We start from the raw sequence: 18,575 nt of genomic DNA on the forward strand, positions 1-18,575 counted from the left end.
GCGATCGTGAGGACTAGCATAATAAATAATTAATGTTAATAACAAATAGTCGTGTTGTACAAACTACGTAGTACAATATACAGTCTGATAAATGTGTACAATAAAGGCACTCGAGTAGTAGTATCTCTTTTTTCCTTTGTTCATATCGGGCGTTCTCTCTCTCGATCGACGGAAAACGCGCAAGCCGGGTCCTCGGGAAGATCATACAGGTAATCGGAGGGTGCGGGACGAGCGGCCTAGAAGCATTTGCGGTGGACGATTCCGGGGCCGGATTCGTCGTACTCCTGCTTGGAGATCCACATCTGCTGGAAGGTGGACAGCGACGCCAGGATGGATCCTCCGATCCAGACGGAGTACTTCCTCTCGGGGGGAGCGATGATCTTGATCTTGATGGTCGAGGGCGCGAGGGCGGTGATCTCCTTCTGCATGCGGTCGGCGATACCCGGGTACATGGTGGTACCACCGGAAAGGACGGTGTTGGCGTAGAGGTCCTTGCGGATGTCGACGTCGCACTTCATGATGGAGTTGTAGACGGTCTCGTGGATGCCGCAGGATTCCATTCCCAGGAAGGAAGGCTGGAAGAGGGCCTCGGGGCAGCGGAACCTCTCGTTGCCGATGGTGATGACCTGGCCATCGGGAAGCTCGTAGCTCTTCTCGAGGGAGGTGCTGGCGGCCGCGGTGGCCATCTCCTGCTCGAAGTCCAGGGCGACGTAGCAGAGCTTCTCCTTGATGTCGCGAACGATTTCTCGCTCGGCCGTGGTGGTGAAGGAGTAGCCGCGCTCGGTGAGGATCTTCATGAGGTAGTCGGTGAGATCGCGACCGGCCAAGTCCAGACGGAGGATGGCATGGGGCAGGGCGTAACCCTCATAGATGGGCACGGTGTGCGAGACACCGTCTCCGGAGTCCAGGACGATACCGGTGGTACGACCGGAGGCGTACAGGGAGAGCACGGCCTGGATGGCGACGTACATCGCGGGGCTGTTGAAGGTCTCGAACATGATCTGGGTCATCTTTTCGCGGTTAGCCTTGGGATTCAGGGGGGCCTCGGTCAGGAGGACGGGGTGCTCCTCGGGGGCGACTCGCAGTTCGTTGTAGAAGGTGTGGTGCCAAATTTTCTCCATGTCGTCCCAGTTGGTGATGATGCCGTGCTCGATGGGGTACTTCAGGGTCAGGATACCTCTCTTGCTCTGGGCCTCGTCTCCTACGTATGAGTCCTTTTGACCCATACCCACCATGACGCCCTGTAACATGGAATTGCCAATTAGTGCGTTGTTTGAGTAGGTCCCCTCGGGACGAACGTCGTTCGAACTTTTTTCGGGTACCTCTCAATGGCCGTATGTACTCGTGCATCGATCCGATTTGATGTACATAGCCAAGTGTTATGGGAAAACGCGTATAAAATAATATGTATGTACCTGATGGCGGGGGCGCCCAACGATGCTGGGGAACACCGCTCGTGGAGCATCATCTCCAGCGAATCCGGCTTTGCACATACCGGAGCCATTGTCCACGACTAGTGCCGCTACGTCATCGTCACACATGTTGGCTGGTGGGAGTGATTATTTTCTACGGACAACGAAGAGATCTCATAAGTTTAACAATGAAATTATCGTCAATGTCTTCCTCTTTTTATTTTAGTTCCAATCCAGCCCAGAGCGCAACGCTTATTGGATGGAACCCTTTGCTAGAAAGGACCATTCGTCGCTTTCAACCAATTCCAGCAGTACGCAGTCATTCTGCGATTCAAAAAATTAAGATGACTCATGTCGAGTAAAAATATCAAAGATAAGTACTTCACCGTGCAAGAATTTTCCCGTTAAACGCAGCGGCATGGATCGATATGCACCTCAAATGATACGTTTAATATAGATTAACCTCATTGGGATGTGTATAGATTCACCCCGTTACCCATTGACTCCGAATTCCTCCCCATCTAGGCATTTCATTCCCACGCCTTGCTCTCCCATCGTCCATCGAATTTATTCCCCTCTCCCCAAAAATCGCGTTCCACGAACGCGCCAGAATTCGGAAGGCCAAGACAAATAATTTCTACCGCCCAGCTCCCTCGTTCAACTCCCCGTTTAATGGAAAACCGCTGGTAATTTCTTGCACACTGAGGCTTCACTGAGGCACCGTTTCACGAGTAATTCTAGGAGCTTGCACCCCGTTCACTGTATCGCACTGTCCAGCAGCTTCCTACCGGTCGCTCCCGACAGCGTCTACCTTCGGGGCAGAGATAGCTCGACGCGGTGCACGAGCGAGTACCAAATTGAAGAAGAAAATCAACTAGAGATTGGTCGATAAATTCCCGGGGAAAAAGTGGCGCGGAGTGTCTCGAAACCGGCGAAGTCCCGACCGGTAAGAGGCGCGAAGAAACGCAGGTCTCGGTGATCCGTACCGTGGAGAAGATCGAAGAGAGCCCGGGGGTCCGGAAAACGTCAAAATCGGCGACGCGCTGTGGGCGTTCGTCTTGCAAGAGAGCAAGCAGCGAGTGGCGCATTGCAGCCGTTGTGGGGTCCCTTTATCCATATCGGTCGCTGCCGAAAATAGCGATCCGCCCCTTACATGGAAATCCGGCGGCGCGGCGAACTCGGCAGCGTCGGCCACCGCTGGCATAGTCCTTAGAGCCCTAAAGAGCGCGGCGACGCCGGGCGCCGCCACCCCCCCGGCGACGCCCGGCGACGCCCCCCGATCCCAAATAAGGCCTCGTGCCCCACCACGAACCCTCCGACCGGGCCGAACTCCGACCGGGGAAGATTCGCACCGAGATCCGCGCCGTTCTAACCCCGGTCCCTTTGTCGCGAGGACGCGCCTTCCTAATATAGAGGACGGCTCACGACGCCCGTTGCGGGACTCCGGACGCTTCCAGGGGGCGCACACTGGAGCCCGAGTGCGTCTCCTCCCGGGCCGGAAGCGGATCCTCCGCCATCTTGGGCGCTCTTCGGATCTTCCGCGCTCCTGGAGCGGTCGACGAAAGAGGAGCGAGTGCGGCGGAGAGTGGCAAAGGGTTCCATGGTACTTCGGAAGTATGTCTGGACCTCGACGGACGTTTACAGGCAGACAGGTGAGTGGGGTGGTGGGTGGCAAAGGGGTTCCATCGTACATGGGTAGTCCGGCTGGAGGACGTCGGATGTTCCTGGGTTGAGGGGGGAGTGCGGCGGAGGGTGACTAGAGGTTCCATGGTATTTTGGAAGTCCGCTTGTACCTCGTCGGACAATTCCGGTCAAAGAAACGAGTGAAGCAGGTCGTAGCAAAGGGTTCTTTTGTAAATGGGAAGTATGCCTGGACCTTGTCGGACATCTCCAGGCAGAGGGAAGAATTAGGTGGAGAGGGGCAAGGGGTTCCGTCGTCCTTTGGAAATCTGCCTGGATATCGAGCTCGATTACCGGGAAGAAATTCCAAGACGGAAACAGAAGTCTTCCTGGAGCTCGTCGTATGTTTCTGGGCAGAGAACTCGGTGAGGCAGAATATTACAACGGGTTCCATCTTACTTTAAAAGTGTGCCTGGATAATACCGAGCTTGAATACCGGGCAGAAATCCAAAGACGGAAACAGAAGTCTTCCTGCAGCTCGTCGTACGTTTCCAGGCAAAGAGATCGGTGAGGCGGAGTATAACAAAGGTTTCCTTCGTTCTTCGGAAGTCTGTCTGAACCTCGTCGACCGTTTCCAGGCAGAGGGGTGAGGGAGGCAGAGGATGGCAAGGGGTTCCATCGTCCCTTGGAAGCCTGCGGCTCTGGATGTCGCCCTTAGGCTCGAGAACTCCACAACCGGGATAAGGTGCGAGGATGGTTTGGTTGAGGTTGATTTGGTTGAGAGTTGGTGTCTTGCTTGAGTGGAAAGAATGAACTCTTGAGGGCGAATTCGAGGGATGCTGGGTGCGGCTGGTTAGAATGGAGGACTCCCTCGGGTCGAGGTCCTTGGGGTGTTGTTACCCTTCCTGGAGGGTCCCTCTGCTTCAAAGGCACGTACGCGAGTCCTCTTCTGGAGAGGATCGGTCTTCTCGAGGGGAAGCTGTGCATGCGTTTTCGGAGAATGCTTGTCTTCCTGGTTTTGTTTGATCCCTGAGTAATATGCGGCATTTCGTGTTATTCGCGGCGTATCCGTAGCCAAGTTCTTCTCTTGGATCCCGAGATGAGCCGCAGGAGAAATAAGTGTCTTCTTTCTTTCCACATAATCACGGTATATTTGTTCATACGTTTCTCGCCAAAACCTATAATGCCTAAAAGTTAAAACTATAACGAAATAATTAAAACTGTAAAGATAAACGCAAATGTCGTTTGGCGGAGTAAAACGGGACTATGATTAAATTGAATTATTATCTCTTTAATTTATCCTAAACTGTATACTTTAGGCTTCCATTCACACGAGTTTCATTTTTAGTTGTCGCGATGTTTTGCCCAACAGGCAATTTTAACGAAATCCGATTGATTGATCCGTTTTCTGATAATGATACGTGACATGAGACGTCACGAGACAAAATGATTTGATTTAGAGAAATGTGATGCTATCGATGTTTTTGCTGTCGAGCCATGTATGGCATAACGTATTCATCGGATGTTTAATATTAGCTGCCTCTTTGTATATAGAAAATAGTTGTTGCGTAACGTATGTTCAAAGTATTTTTAACGGAATGTCATTTCCCCGAGTATGTACCGATCTCGTGGGTATTTTATAACCTCCTGGGATATTTTTAGTAATATAAGAGAATAAGGTAAAGATTTTAATTCATTTAGATAATAACACGGAGGTGATAGGTAATTGCTGATATTATGTAATATAAAATATCGTATTCAGATAAAAATTCAGCAAGAATGTCACACAAGACTGTCACGAATTACATAATTTTTAGATAAATCCATGGCATTTATAAATATATTTCAAATTTAAAAATACGCAGACGGACCGAATATCGAGAATTTAATCAGGAGGGATAGTTATCGTTTTATGAACATGCGTCTATAAACATGTTTAACGCGATGAATGAATATGTTAATGTATAGCATTCGGATCTTTTTTCGTTCATATCCATTCTTGCAAAATTGTCCAATGCAGGATGTATTGCAGTATGTAACTATATTCGGAAAGTACCGATTAAACAAAATTGTATGTAATGTTACAAATAGACTCGCGCATTGATATTAAGATTTTAACCCTTTAACCAAATCCCCTGCTTAGAATTACTCCCGTCTTTGAACTTAATTCACCCATTTACACGAATGGGTTAAATTAGCTCCATTAGTAATTCAAACCAGCACAATCTGGTGCATAAAAAAAGATATGCACCGTACTCGCAACTCGTGCAATTAGTGCCTCGCAAAACCCTCCCCAGGTTTCAACGTAACTAAAGCAGCGCATTCCCAATTGCCGAGCTTTCATGGCTACTTCACGGAAAAAGAATCGCCGAAAGATCGTCAATTATTTGCAAAATGACGGAACGGACTAGCGGGCAATCGAAATAAAAGAGTTCGAGTCAGACCTCTGTAAGAACGTAGATACCATGTTTATTCCATAGATGTAAAGTTATATACAAAAGATGACGGATGCCGATAGACGATGGACGTCGCCACTGAGCTCGCTACATAAAAAAAGAATAGACGTACGGTAACGGCATTCGATTTCGAGGATAGAGAGCCAACGTAAAGTAGCGGCCGATGTAAAGCAGAGCACGGCAGGGTGGCGATTTTGGGGGAGGTGTCGATGGGGTTGCGTATCGCGAGAAACCGTTTAGAAGCACTTGCGGTGGACGATGCCGGGGCCGGACTCGTCGTACTCCTGCTTGGAGATCCACATCTGCTGGAAGGTGGACAGCGACGCCAGGATGGATCCTCCGGAGTACTTCCTCTCGGGAGGAGCGATGATCTTGATCTTGATGGTCGAGGGCGCGAGGGCGGTGATCTCCTTCTGCATGCGGTCGGCGATACCGGGGTACATGGTGGTACCTCCGGAAAGGACGTTGTTGGCGTAGAGGTCCTTACGGATGTCGACGTCGCACTTCATGATGGAGTTGTAGACGGTCTCGTGGATGCCGCAGGATTCCATTCCCAGGAAGGAAGGCTGGAAGAGGGCCTCAGGGGTACGGAACCTCTCGTTGCCGATGGTGATGACCTGACCATCGGGAAGCTCGTAGCTCTTCTCGAGGGAGGTGCTGGCGGCCGCGGTGGCCATCTCCTGCTCGAAGTCCAGAGCGACGTAGCAGAGCTTCTCCTTGATGTCGCGAACGATTTCTCGCTCGGCCGTGGTGGTGAAGGAGTAGCCGCGCTCGGTGAGGATCTTCATGAGGTAGTCGGTGAGATCGCGACCGGCCAAGTCCAGACGGAGGATGGCATGGGGCAGGGCGTAACCCTCGTAGATGGGCACGGTGTGCGAGACACCGTCTCCGGAGTCCAGGACGATACCGGTGGTACGACCGGAGGCGTACAGGGAGAGCACGGCCTGGATGGCGACGTACATCGCGGGGCTGTTGAAGGTCTCGAACATGATCTGGGTCATCTTTTCACGGTTAGCCTTGGGGTTCAAGGGAGCCTCGGTCAGGAGGACGGGGTGCTCCTCGGGGGCGACTCGCAGTTCGTTGTAGAAGGTGTGGTGCCAGATCTTCTCCATGTCGTCCCAGTTGGTGATGATGCCGTGCTCGATGGGGTACTTCAGGGTCAAGATACCTCTCTTGCTCTGGGCCTCGTCGCCTACGTATGAGTCCTTCTGACCCATACCGACCATCACGCCCTGATGGCGGGGACGTCCCACGATCGAAGGGAACACGGCACGGGGCGCGTCGTCCCCGGCGAATCCGGCCTTGCACATACCGGAACCATTGTCCACGACCAGGGCTGCTACTTCGTCGTCGCACATTTTGGTGCTTGCTCTGTTCTACCTTCTGTAAAGAAAATAGATATTAATTATAGTTCCTCTCAGATGCTTTGGGGTATTCACCGAGAAAGAAGTCGTATTAATGGCGGATGCGTTGCTTGTTCCCCATGATATAACCTCAAAGAACCCCAATAATAATCGTCTCGTATCTTTCGAGTCAACCTAATCTAACTCTCGATTGTACTACGTGATAACTAATTTACTATTAATATTCAGTCGATACAGAGTCATCCTTTGAAATGGAAACCTGGTAGTTTTTGATAAAGTATCAATGTTCACTGATCCGACTGCTTTTCTAATGGTGCTTTGATGAATTGTGCTTATCCTTTACCCTCGCATGCTATGCTAGTATAAAGTCTTTGTCAGTGAGGAACTATTCTCTCCAAATTTCCATATGATAGAAAATTGCTTTTTCCGCCCATTATGTACTATTTCACCCGTTTCTTTTTTTCTTCTTTTTTTGGCACGACTGTTTTAGAAACTCGAATGAGCTTCTGAATGACGATTCCACTGATGTTACAGGTTCGTGGGAGAATTGACCCAGTTGCCTATAAAGCGACAGGCGTCGCTCGTTCGGCGTCGCGAGGCAGCCGCGGCGTCGCGGCGTTATTTTGGGGTGGCGATTACTAAGATTAGACGAACGCTGAATCGTGACGCTCCCTATAAGTGCAAGCGTCGATTATGGACCCGACGCCTCCGCCAACGACAGGCCAACGATGAAACATAACAGGCCGCGGATGCCAAAATTAGCGTACGCGAGAAATCCCTGATCGTGGAAAACGGACAAAGACCTCCGAGGAAGGCGAAGAATCCTCATTTATTTACATTGTAGGTCCTCTTAGATTTTATACATTTTAATTTATGCGCTTTTACCATTTGTATTTATAAGCACTGTTTCAGCTCTTTACATGTTCTTTGTTAAACGGTTTTTTATTGCCTTTTCTCTTTCTGGGATCACTGTTGCCATCCATTTCAAAATCTCTCTTTTTAATGGAAGCGCGAATTTAACTTGACTAATTATTTAAACGGATAAGGATGATTGATCATAATCACACGAAATGAGACGAGGGAAAGTATTTAGTGCATGGACTGATTCAAACTTTGGGTAGATTTTGTCGAGGGAGAACTATAATGCGTTTCGAAGAATAGAAGTATTGTAATTTTGATAACGTTTATCATTTTGAAAGCGTAAAACCAAAGTTTCGTACGTCTTGTCAACTGCAGGAATATATTTAAGTACGCTTATTTGGTTGTGGTCATTTTCCGTATGAACAATAACTGACTTTGAAGTTGTGGGTGATATGATTTTGGAATATCAGTTAGAGGTCATATGACGAAGCTCGAAAAATTATATTCTTGTATAGTCAGCGAATATTGTCGAAACACAATTGCTAATACGTTTACAACAATTATTTTCCGTTATGGAAATGGAGATTTATGTAAATGGATTTATGAATTGAATTGCATAACTAGTCACTTGTTAACTGGCTCTTTAAAATCGGTAATCTATGAAATAAGAATATTTAGAGATTTTTCTGATATTTACTAAAGACGAATAAATTTTTACCGAATCTTGTTTTTATGTATGTGAAAGAAGTTGCAAAATGTACGCGAAAAAGTTATTAAAGAATTTGTTTAAAACGCCTGTCAAATTATAAGTTTTTGAAATTCAGTACACATTTGAGGTACTTTCACCTGCTTTTATATTATGTTATTAAATAATAGAATGTATTATGTAACTAAATGTTAATCTCTAAGTTAAATTATCATAATTGTAGATGTCTGACGAACATTTGACAGTTTAACGTGTACTTTTTAACATGAGGGAAACTTTTGAAATTATTTTTAATGACATGCTTGTTTTCACATTTCGATTAATTTGCTCTTGTAGCAGGAAATATCACTATATTATTAAATTCTAGTAAAGTTCACGTACGTGTTTTAAAAAATATTATATCAAAAGATTGAACGGTTTGAAAATCTATTTAAATCCGTATCCACATTTCAAAATGGCGCGGAAAGCTGTCTTTTAAGGCGGCAAGAAAAGACAGTTCGTGAACGAGCGGGAAAAAGCAACCCCGAGGCACCGAGCACAATAAATAATATTTAACCGAATTAGCTTCTAACAAATATTGGATAATGTCAATTAGATGTTACTTCACTATGAATCTACACTAGGTTTTCAAACTGACATTCCATAGAATCGAAAAAAAGGCTGTAATAACGTAACTTCCAAGAATTAAAAAAAGTTTGGACTCATACGAGATCTCCAACCTGGAGGGCTTTATCAAACAGTTCGAATTATGACAAATTATCATAAATTATTATAACTGATCGGACCGACATTGCTTATAATTCTTTCTTTAACAGTATTAATTGCTAAATAGCATCATTTAATCCTAACATCACTGTTATATCTGGTCTCACTACAGGGCAAAATCGTAGGCTGATGAAAGATGATTCACAAAATATTCCAATATTCCTTAGATCTGCTTTGGATGTCACTGAGCTCGATATATCCAAAGACGACGAGATCGCGAATTTCCAGGCTGGAAAATATCCGCTATAACCTGATATAACTGGATGTAACTGAATATAACTAGATATAACTGAATATAACTAGACATAACTCGATATAACTCGATATAACTCGATATAACTCGATATAACTCGATGTAACTCGATATAACTCGATATAACTCGATATAACTCGATATTATCCGATGTAACTCGATATAACTCGATATAACTGGATACAACTCGATATAATCCGATATAATCTGATGACTCGGACGGTGGTGTTCAGGTAGTACGTACCGTGCACGGGACAGAATAAAGTGGCGTCTGTGCCGAGAAGCGTCGCGACGTCGAATATATGCTCTCGTGGAGACGCCCCCGCGTCACCGTGCGATGCCGTTGCCGCGCTCGACGCGATCCTCGACAGGCACGAAAAAGGCGAGCGTCGCGACGCCGACTCCACCAAATCCCAACTAGGCGACCCCGACTCCGACCCTGGTCCAACCCTTGCCCAATCTACGAAAATTGGACGCTTATCATTTTTCCGGGATATTTTTCTTACTCGTCTGAAGAAATACTTCTCTCACCCTTCAGATGTTTCATACAAACTTCATAAGTTCTATTTGAGAATCCTGCAAAACGTTGCTCACTTGATATCCAATAAATAGTGTAGTCGGTCCACCTGTAATGAGAAAATAAAAAGTACAAAGAAATGAACATTAATACCAAAATTAAGGCAAATTCAGATTCTTGACAAGACGATACTTAGGGTTGTCTTGTCGAGTCATAGGGAGATATAATGCAAAATAGTTATTTGTTGTAAAGTTGATATTGTAAAAATAACTAGTTTTGTGTCGATAATGGGATAAATAATTCTGCTTTGTTATTAATGTTAAGGGGAAACCGGAAATATGATTACAATTTTCTGCAGCAGTTTCCGTAATACAACAATCTCTCATCCTGCTATGTAAACGGCACTAGTTGTACATTGTCAGTACAAATTTAATTACAGTTAAGAAAAATTGTAAAAAAAACGTTATTATCAGACGGTAATAATTGTAAGTACCCATGTGGTTTCCACTAACACGTTTAAAAGTATTGACATTGTTTATTGTCATTGCAATTGTTTATAGAAGGAGTACGACGTGTATGTCCCTTGTAAAGTTATTAGGATTAGTAATACATATTTGACAAATGGCAGTAGGAAAGACAATTCGGTCAGACTCGTATGGAACAAATATTTTATTCTACTTGAATACATTTTCCTTCGTAAAGATCAATTTGAAAGAAAGGACCACTGTAATTCACAATCGTTGCGGCTACATCCGCCGAATGTGCAATTAGCGATTACCTTGCAATTGTATATACTTTCGGTTAGAAAAACACAACGTGCTTGAAACAAAAGGCATTTAATTACTTATTAAGTCATTCGGCCACACTAACAGTATTAGTTATCGACGTATGTCTAATGTATTCTTCTTTTATTCCCATAATACTACATCTATGGTCAGCCATCTTGTTTTGCGTATCTCGCTAAATCGTGACCAAAGACATTTTATTAATTCCTCCAACGGCAGAATTAGCTCTAGTTCTCTAGCGGGTGTACCTATTTTGTAATTTCGTAACCTTTTTAAAAATGCTCCGAACGGGCGCTTTTATACGTTAATATATACTTATGGTCATCATAAATAGAATTTGTGAACATTTTGCCGACGAGACGCCGCCATTACGTTTCACGGTCGTTGCGACACAGGTGGAGGATCCGGAAATTCCTCGATTCTGGGGACTGTGTCAAATTTTTTTCCTAGACCTCCTCTGGGAGAACAAGCCCACGCAGCACCGACGCAGTCGGATTTTACCGAAATAACTAACCCGGTCTGAATTTGGGCACCCCCTGCCGTCCTTGCTTTCCGAAAACAAACTTCATACAGGGATTCCACTTGCGAGATACAAGATGCGGTATTCTGCATTCCTCCTCCCTCCATAGTCGGCTGCCGCATCCTTGTTTGTAACTTCGCTCTTTTGGTCGTCATTAGTTACGTGGAAGAGAATTTCGGAACCAGAGCTTGATCTTAACATTGTGACTCGTTGAGAAGGGTGATTAAGAAAAATCCCTAAATTAATACGTTCCTGAAAACTATCTCTAATCTGCATATAACAATCCCACGTCTAATCGAGTAACATGCAAAAGATCAATTACTTCGGTAAAACTACAAAATGCCAATTGTAAATGGATGAATGTTAAAGCGTTGTGCCTTTTTTATTATTAACATATTAGGGCCAGTCTCACATGTTTTATGAAACATATCGAAGTACTCTATGCACGGTAAAATGTCAGGTCCGTGGCGTATCACGTGGTAAAACAAATCTCTTTAAAATAATGACTCTTCTGCGTGTTATAATTTAATTGCCTCTTTCAGTTACACTGATTAAAGACGAAATGTGGTACATTTGTAAGCTTGCGCATTTGTTGAGTTAGCGGATATATTGGAAGTCCATTAAAGATGAGCTGTTCCAAAAAGCGAAACGCCGAGCCTGGGATAACATTTCGTACCGAAATAACCGACGTACTCGTACGCACGTGAAATTAATCGCATATAGAGTGAGATCTGCCGGTGTTTCTAATTTAATCGACTTAAAATACCGATGAGAGCCGCGGCTGGTCTCCCGTCAACTATTCCGCGATGCTCCGTTAGGAATCTGGCAAGTGGCTGCTATCTCGGTTAAGTATTTCAAATACAACCAGATGCGGCGATTCTTCTCCAAGGAAACGTCCCGAGTCCGACGAGATGCGATCATTTTGGATCACGTAACGAAACATTAAACAAACGAGCCGTGTTAAGTCACGAACTCACAATTCGTCTTTGCGAAATGATACCGAGCATCGCCAAAGAATTTCCAAGAGTTCCCATGAGAGCGACTCATCCAATCATATCTAGACTTCCTCAAAATTTCCACAGCAATTTCGACGAATCCGACATTCTTTAATTGGACCCGTTAAATCGAAAGCTCAGCAACACTTTATACGTGGCGTTTCGAGATATTACGAAATCGTCTCTTGGTAAACGATATAAGTATAGAGATTCATTTTATAACACCCTCTTCGTGTAGGGAGTGTATTCACGGGGGGTGAAAATATCCAAGGAAGGACGAAATTAGTTTGGCCAGGATTATGTGAGATAATGACGTATATTTGCCTTGACTTTTACGTATAACAATAGTAACGTATAATATTTACAAAATAAATTATAATAGACATGTGTTGTGTATCGGTGTATGCATCTTTGGTTAGCGGACTAGTACGGACTCGGTTACGACTTTTGAATAACGTTCTATCGTTCTTCCAGGTGGAGGTGGAGCCTCTCTCGACGCAGACAGGAAACGTCGCGCCCCCGAGCCCAGAAGGGATGCACCGGCACCGCTCCGAGGTCGAGGTCTTCCAAACCGTCGTCGTTAACGAGGTATGCAATCGACAAATTAGGAAGTCAAGGATGCACGGTTCGGCCTAACCGGGCTCGGGAAACGCGCTGTTCGGAGAGCCCCCGCCGCCCTCCACCTTCCACCCTCCGCCGTCCACCTTCCCGACCCCAAGAGCGAAAGGGTGCAGGTCGCGTCTCCTCCTCGACCTCCTGGGACAGGGCGAGAACGGGTTCGGCGTCTTGATCGGTGCAAGACGTCGAGCAGGATGGCGATTAATGAAGTAGTGACGCGCGGATGACGATTCGTGGGTCTCGTCGACGAGTATTCGCAGCAGCATGCGTAGGTTCAGGGGACCGGTACGAGGGCAAGCATCCCCGTAGAGGTCGAGGTGTGGTTTCGAGATGTGATCGAGGTAATCGAGCAGCTTAGAAGCATTTGCGGTGGACGATGCCGGGGCCGGACTCGTCGTACTCCTGCTTGGAGATCCACATCTGCTGGAAGGTGGACAGCGACGCCAGGATGGATCCTCCGATCCAGACGGAGTACTTCCTCTCGGGAGGAGCGATGATCTTGATCTTGATGGTCGAGGGCGCGAGGGCGGTGATCTCCTTCTGCATGCGGTCGGCGATACCGGGGTACATGGTGGTACCTCCGGAAAGGACGTTGTTGGCGTAGAGGTCCTTACGGATGTCGACGTCGCACTTCATGATGGAGTTGTAGACGGTCTCGTGGATGCCGCAGGATTCCATTCCCAGGAAGGAAGGCTGGAAGAGGGCCTCAGGGGTACGGAACCTCTCGTTGCCGATGGTGATGACCTGACCATCGGGAAGCTCGTAGCTCTTCTCGAGGGAGGTGCTGGCGGCCGCGGTGGCCATCTCCTGCTCGAAGTCCAGAGCGACGTAGCAGAGCTTCTCCTTGATGTCGCGAACGATTTCTCGCTCGGCCGTGGTGGTGAAGGAGTAGCCGCGCTCGGTGAGGATCTTCATGAGGTAGTCGGTGAGATCGCGACCGGCCAAGTCCAGACGGAGGATGGCATGGGGCAGGGCGTAACCCTCGTAGATGGGCACGGTGTGCGAGACACCGTCTCCGGAGTCCAGGACGATACCGGTGGTACGACCGGAGGCGTACAGGGAGAGCACGGCCTGGATGGCGACGTACATCGCGGGGCTGTTGAAGGTCTCGAACATGATCTGGGTCATCTTTTCACGGTTAGCCTTGGGGTTCAAGGGAGCCTCGGTCAGGAGGACGGGGTGCTCCTCGGGGGCGACTCGCAGTTCGTTGTAGAAGGTGTGGTGCCAGATCTTCTCCATGTCGTCCCAGTTGGTGATGATGCCGTGCTCGATGGGGTACTTCAGGGTCAAGATACCTCTCTTGCTCTGGGCCTCGTCGCCTACGTATGAGTCCTTCTGACCCATACCGACCATCACGCCCTGATGGCGGGGACGTCCCACGATCGAGGGGAACACGGCACGGGGCGCGTCGTCCCCGGCGAATCCGGCCTTGCACATACCGGAACCATTGTCCACGACCAAGGCTGCTACTTCGTCGTCGCACATCTTGCTGCTTTTTTATCGTCTCTGAAATGGCGAAACTAGAGATTAATTCCGAGGTTGCTTGGCTTCGGGATGGTAGTCTTTGAGGATTTCGGCAACGCGTTGAGGGTACTTTGGCAGGAACTCGCGATGGATTCGCCAAGAATTACGATTGCCCACCCGCGGCTCATTTAGGATACAATAGCTCGTGTTATTCTAGTAATCGGATCGGGATAAGATTCCGCACCTGTCACGCGGGCCCATTAATATTCCGGAAGTTGCGGGTGGATCTACCTCGACTTTTTTTAGACACGACTTGGATTCTATTTCGTGAGCCTCGTACGTTGGAAACGAAACTCGATATCCTCTCAAGTTGGATTAGACCGTGATAACATTTCTCAATATTTCTTGGACTTGAAACAATCGCGATTGTATTCGTAAAATTCATCGAAGCAATTCAATGACGATATAGAAACATCTCTATGCTCCAAAATTTTACCAGTTCCCATTTCGTTGAATGGTTAAATCGTTAACGACTATATCCTTATACTCCGTCTCCGCAATTTTATTATTACATTCATTTGAAAAGGTAGACCGTCACTAACCGCTTGGCTTTTTTAACGGCCATTGAGATCATTACTCTATATCAGGAATAGAAAAGCGATATAGCAAATCCCTATAGAAAAACGTTATAGACTTATCAATCTATTCCTTCTCCTACGCCCTTTCTCTTATACAGGATACTGACAATTTTCGCCCGAAACTCATAAATCCGCAAATTAATCTACCAGTTATTTCCGAACAATTGCGTTTCTATATTCACCATGCCCCAGGCTCGTGTCAAAGAACGTACTACAGTCAGTCAACTTGACATCCGTCCATTCTTTGACACGAGTTACCTCCCATCTCGAAATCCGAACTGCACGCGTTCCACTGACGTTTCCACTTACGAGTAAACCGATTTTCGAGTCACTCTACTCTACTCCGGGTAAACTCTCTTTATCCCACTAGTAAGCAAGGTAGCCGCGAAAGCCACCTCTAATGTTTACAAAAAAAAACGCGTTGTCTCACTAGGACGTCCACTGGTAAGCAAGATAGCCGCGAAAGTCACTCTAGTCTGTTTAGTAAAAACGTGTAGAGCTTCTTTAAAGTCCGTCACTAATACCCTGCGGCTTCGTTCCAGGATATCCGGAGTCGACGTCTGGCACGATGGTTCGGTAGCGAGAAGGGAAGATTCCGTCTCAGTTTGTGGTCGAGTTTCCAAGGGAAAGTCGGTAAGTCGGATACTAACCGTGGGGGTGGGTTGTGAATCGGCGGGCGGCTGCGGAGCGGCTGAGGCCTGGAGGCGTCGCGGCGCCAGATATAACGTCCGCACCCGAATCGACGCTACCCAAGATGGGCACGGCGACGCTCTAGGGCTGGCCAACGTCCCTGCCCACGCGGATGGCCCACGCCCGGACGGCGGAAACCACCCAAATATTGGGATACCAAACCTCGAACCAACGAGCTTGGACGCCCCTGAATATGGACGCGAGGGCGCTCCGAGCTTTTCCCTCCGTTCCTCTTCTTGGACGCCGCCGAAGCGGGCGCGGCGATTTTGCCTTTCAAGGGAGCGTTCTCCAATCGACGCTCTTTGTGGCATCTCGACGTCTTTCAAGCTCGCGATGGAGGGTTTCTTTTCGGCGACGCGTTCTTTTTTTACAATATATTGTACAAGCGGTGGACTAGAGGAGTGAGGGTACTTGGTTCATACGCATTATGCGGTGGTGTATGTCAGGTAATGAAAAGTAATTAATCGTGAATGACTAATTTCATGGATAGAATAAAGGCTGTGCAGAACACAGTCGTAAGAAACGTGAGTCCCTCTTCTTGGATGCTGTCTCTTGGGTGCGGTAATTTTGCCTTTCATGGGAGCGTTCTCCAATCGACGCTCTTTGTGGCATCTCGACGTCTTTCAAGCTCGCGATGGAGGGTTTCTTTGCGGCGACGCGTTCTTTTTTCACATATGTTTTACAAGCGGTGGACTAGAGGAGTGACGGTAGTTGGCTCATGCGCATTATGCGGTAGTGTATGTCAGGTAATGAAAAGTAATTAATCGTGAATGACTAATTTCATGGATAGAATAAAGGCTGTGCAGAACACAGTCGTAAGAAACGTGAGTTCCTCTTTTTGGATGCTGTCTCCTGAGCGCGACGATTTTGCTTTTCAAGGGAGCGTTCCTTTGGTTGGTAATTTCGAAAGTACGCTAACGTCTTCGAAGCTCCTAATGGAGATTTTCTTTGCGGCAGCCGCCTCTATATTTACGCTATATCAAAGTGCAGAATTGGAGTGAGAATGGAGTTGGAGAGAGTGGTTGGTGCGCAGTGTATTATAAGGGTAGCATCTTTTATAATGAAGTAGAACGCAATTATAACTTAGGGTTATTAGTTTGATGGCAGCATTTGCGTTAAATTGACTGCAGGTTTACGTAGGGTATAGCTTGAACAAGACGGTCGTAAGAAAAATGATTCCTTTTCTTTAACGCTGCGTCTTTTCTTTTTAAGGAAGCGTTCTCCAACTGGTACTCCTGAAGGCATATCATTTTCATCTTTAGACCCTTCAATGGAGTTCTCGACAATGATGTACATTGTTGACCTTCTATCTACCTCATGCATTACAAGAATGTCAATTATTGGCTATTAGAAACCCTGCGATCATAATAGATGGTTTATACACAATTTGCAATTACACGGCAACAAAATGGGGAAGTCATTAGAGGAATATTAATCGAATGTCCCCGAGTGCAGGATATTGGTTACCAGAAGTCGATTTTACTTCAAGTATTACTTCTCGGTAACATGGACATAGAAAAAGCAAATTCTTCTTTTTGGCGGTTGCCTCACTGGTTCCGTGTGTCTGCCTTTCAAGAGAGCGTTCTCCAATCAATGGAGCCGTTCAGGTCAACGTTCTTTAAAATCATTAAAAAGGAGCAAAATGAAAAATAAAGGAATAGTCGTTGCAACAGACAGATGACAATGCGATTGCATGAAATGTAACTCGCACAGCGGCATTTTGGATTAGAAAAAAATTAACATACGAAATGCAGCCAACATGCAGACTCTTGGAAATTCTCTAATGTATTTGCCACCTTAAAGAGGAATAAAATTGATGTTTCCCGAGTTGTTCCGGGACACGTTGGTCCCTGCGATCTTGGAGGCGGTTCCTTGGACCATAACGTGCGTATCTATGCATAACGTTAATTGTGCCGAGAGAGATCGGGGTAAAAAGCTCCTCTCAAGGCAACCCGTAGAAAAGACGCGCGACAAAAACGGCGGAACCTATGACTTGAACTTGTATTAACCTCGTGATTCTTTCGGCGAGTACCAATTTGCTACGTTTTTTGTCAACCTCGCACGGCGATTTCTCAAATGTTGACGTGGGTATCAAAGACGGTTCGAGACCTCGGACACGATTTCTTTAGTTTGCTTACTCTGCGGTCGATCGAGGAAATGTCAAGAAAGCATTCTTCCGCAACAATGTAACAGCTTACAATGATCGTTGCAGAAGATACAAGCCTGCTTGTCCTCGTATAAGCTTTACACCTGTTCGCATACCTGTGTGAAGGAATCTACAAGAAAAAGGACAGCATCATCGAAAGTGAGTCTTCGGAACGATAGCCAAGCAAGGTCGGGATTGCTCGAGAATACAAAACTGGTCGCTAAAATTGCGAGAGTGCTGTTCGGAATATTTCATTGTAGAATCCGAGGTCAACTTTATTGGTCGCTGTTTGGATTTGAAATTTTCAAGATTTTTTTAACGAAGGGATAAGAACCATTGCTCACTCTAGTTCCATTTTTATACTCTAATTCTGGTATACTCGGCTTCAGTTTATTTATTATGTCTATTGTACAACGTTTAAACTATTCTCGTTATCATTGTACGAAGGTAATAATTTGACATTGATCAACGTGCAACAGTTTGCAAATAACAAGGATTAACAATTCATTTAGCATTCATTAAAATTATTAAAGCTACCTGATAAACCAATGAATGCCACATGAATATATTTATACCGTGTAAATATTGATTAATTAATCTCAACATTTTTAATGTTAAAGCACGTAAAATATCATTGTCACCGTAATGTGTCTTCAGCTGAATCTTTAGATTATGGTCATCCATCTTTATAATTTCGTTCGTGCAGTTTTTATCATTAGAATCTAGGCTCGAATTATAAATGAATTCCTGACTTTGATGAGAGCA

At 46.2% G+C, this 18,575-nt stretch overlaps 2 protein-coding genes and 1 long non-coding RNA gene across 5 annotated transcripts; 1 reads left to right on the forward strand and 2 right to left on the reverse strand.

The window, feature by feature from the left end:
* Positions 1-86: 86 nt before the first annotated feature.
* LOC105697516 (actin, muscle) lies at positions 87-9,808 on the reverse strand. 2 transcript variants are annotated; one of them, XM_012420881.2, is made up of 3 exons: positions 9,682-9,808; positions 6,681-6,871; positions 87-1,201 (listed from the first exon to the last, which is right to left on the reverse strand). In XM_012420881.2, exons 2-3 carry the CDS (start codon positions 6,844-6,846, stop codon positions 237-239), a joined length of 1,131 nt encoding a protein of 376 aa, XP_012276304.1. In that variant the 5' UTR covers positions 6,847-6,871; positions 9,682-9,808; the 3' UTR covers positions 87-236. The 2 variants fall into 2 exon arrangements, with proteins under 2 accessions (XP_012276304.1, XP_012276300.1); XM_012420877.2 differs by lacking the exons at positions 6,681-6,871; positions 9,682-9,808 and adding exons at positions 1,416-1,566; positions 2,399-2,529 and having other exon boundaries at positions 87-1,241.
* LOC105697522 lies at positions 2,663-9,468 on the forward strand. Its single transcript, XR_001103837.2, has 3 exons — positions 2,663-3,064; positions 3,588-3,777; positions 7,387-9,468. It is a non-coding gene; the product is annotated as an uncharacterized LOC105697522 (long non-coding RNA).
* Positions 5,597-15,721, reverse strand: LOC111673842 (actin-5, muscle-specific). Of its 2 annotated transcripts, XM_012420879.2 has the most exons (3): positions 15,625-15,721; positions 13,293-14,378; positions 5,597-5,790 (listed from the first exon to the last, which is right to left on the reverse strand). In XM_012420879.2, the coding sequence occupies exons 2-3, from the start codon at positions 14,355-14,357 to the stop codon at positions 5,725-5,727; spliced, it is 1,131 nt and encodes a 376-aa protein (XP_012276302.1). In that variant the 5' UTR covers positions 14,358-14,378; positions 15,625-15,721; the 3' UTR covers positions 5,597-5,724. The 2 variants fall into 2 exon arrangements, with proteins under 2 accessions (XP_012276302.1, XP_023290538.1); XM_023434770.1 differs by lacking the exon at positions 5,597-5,790 and having other exon boundaries at positions 13,086-14,378; positions 15,625-15,720.
* Positions 15,722-18,575: the final 2,854 nt, after the last annotated feature.

Source organism: Orussus abietinus, unplaced genomic scaffold, assembly GCF_000612105.2.
Source record: "Orussus abietinus isolate OABI.00-Male unplaced genomic scaffold, Oabi_2.0 scaffold21, whole genome shotgun sequence".
In the NCBI taxonomy this organism is placed as follows: Eukaryota; Metazoa; Arthropoda; class Insecta; order Hymenoptera; family Orussidae; genus Orussus; species Orussus abietinus.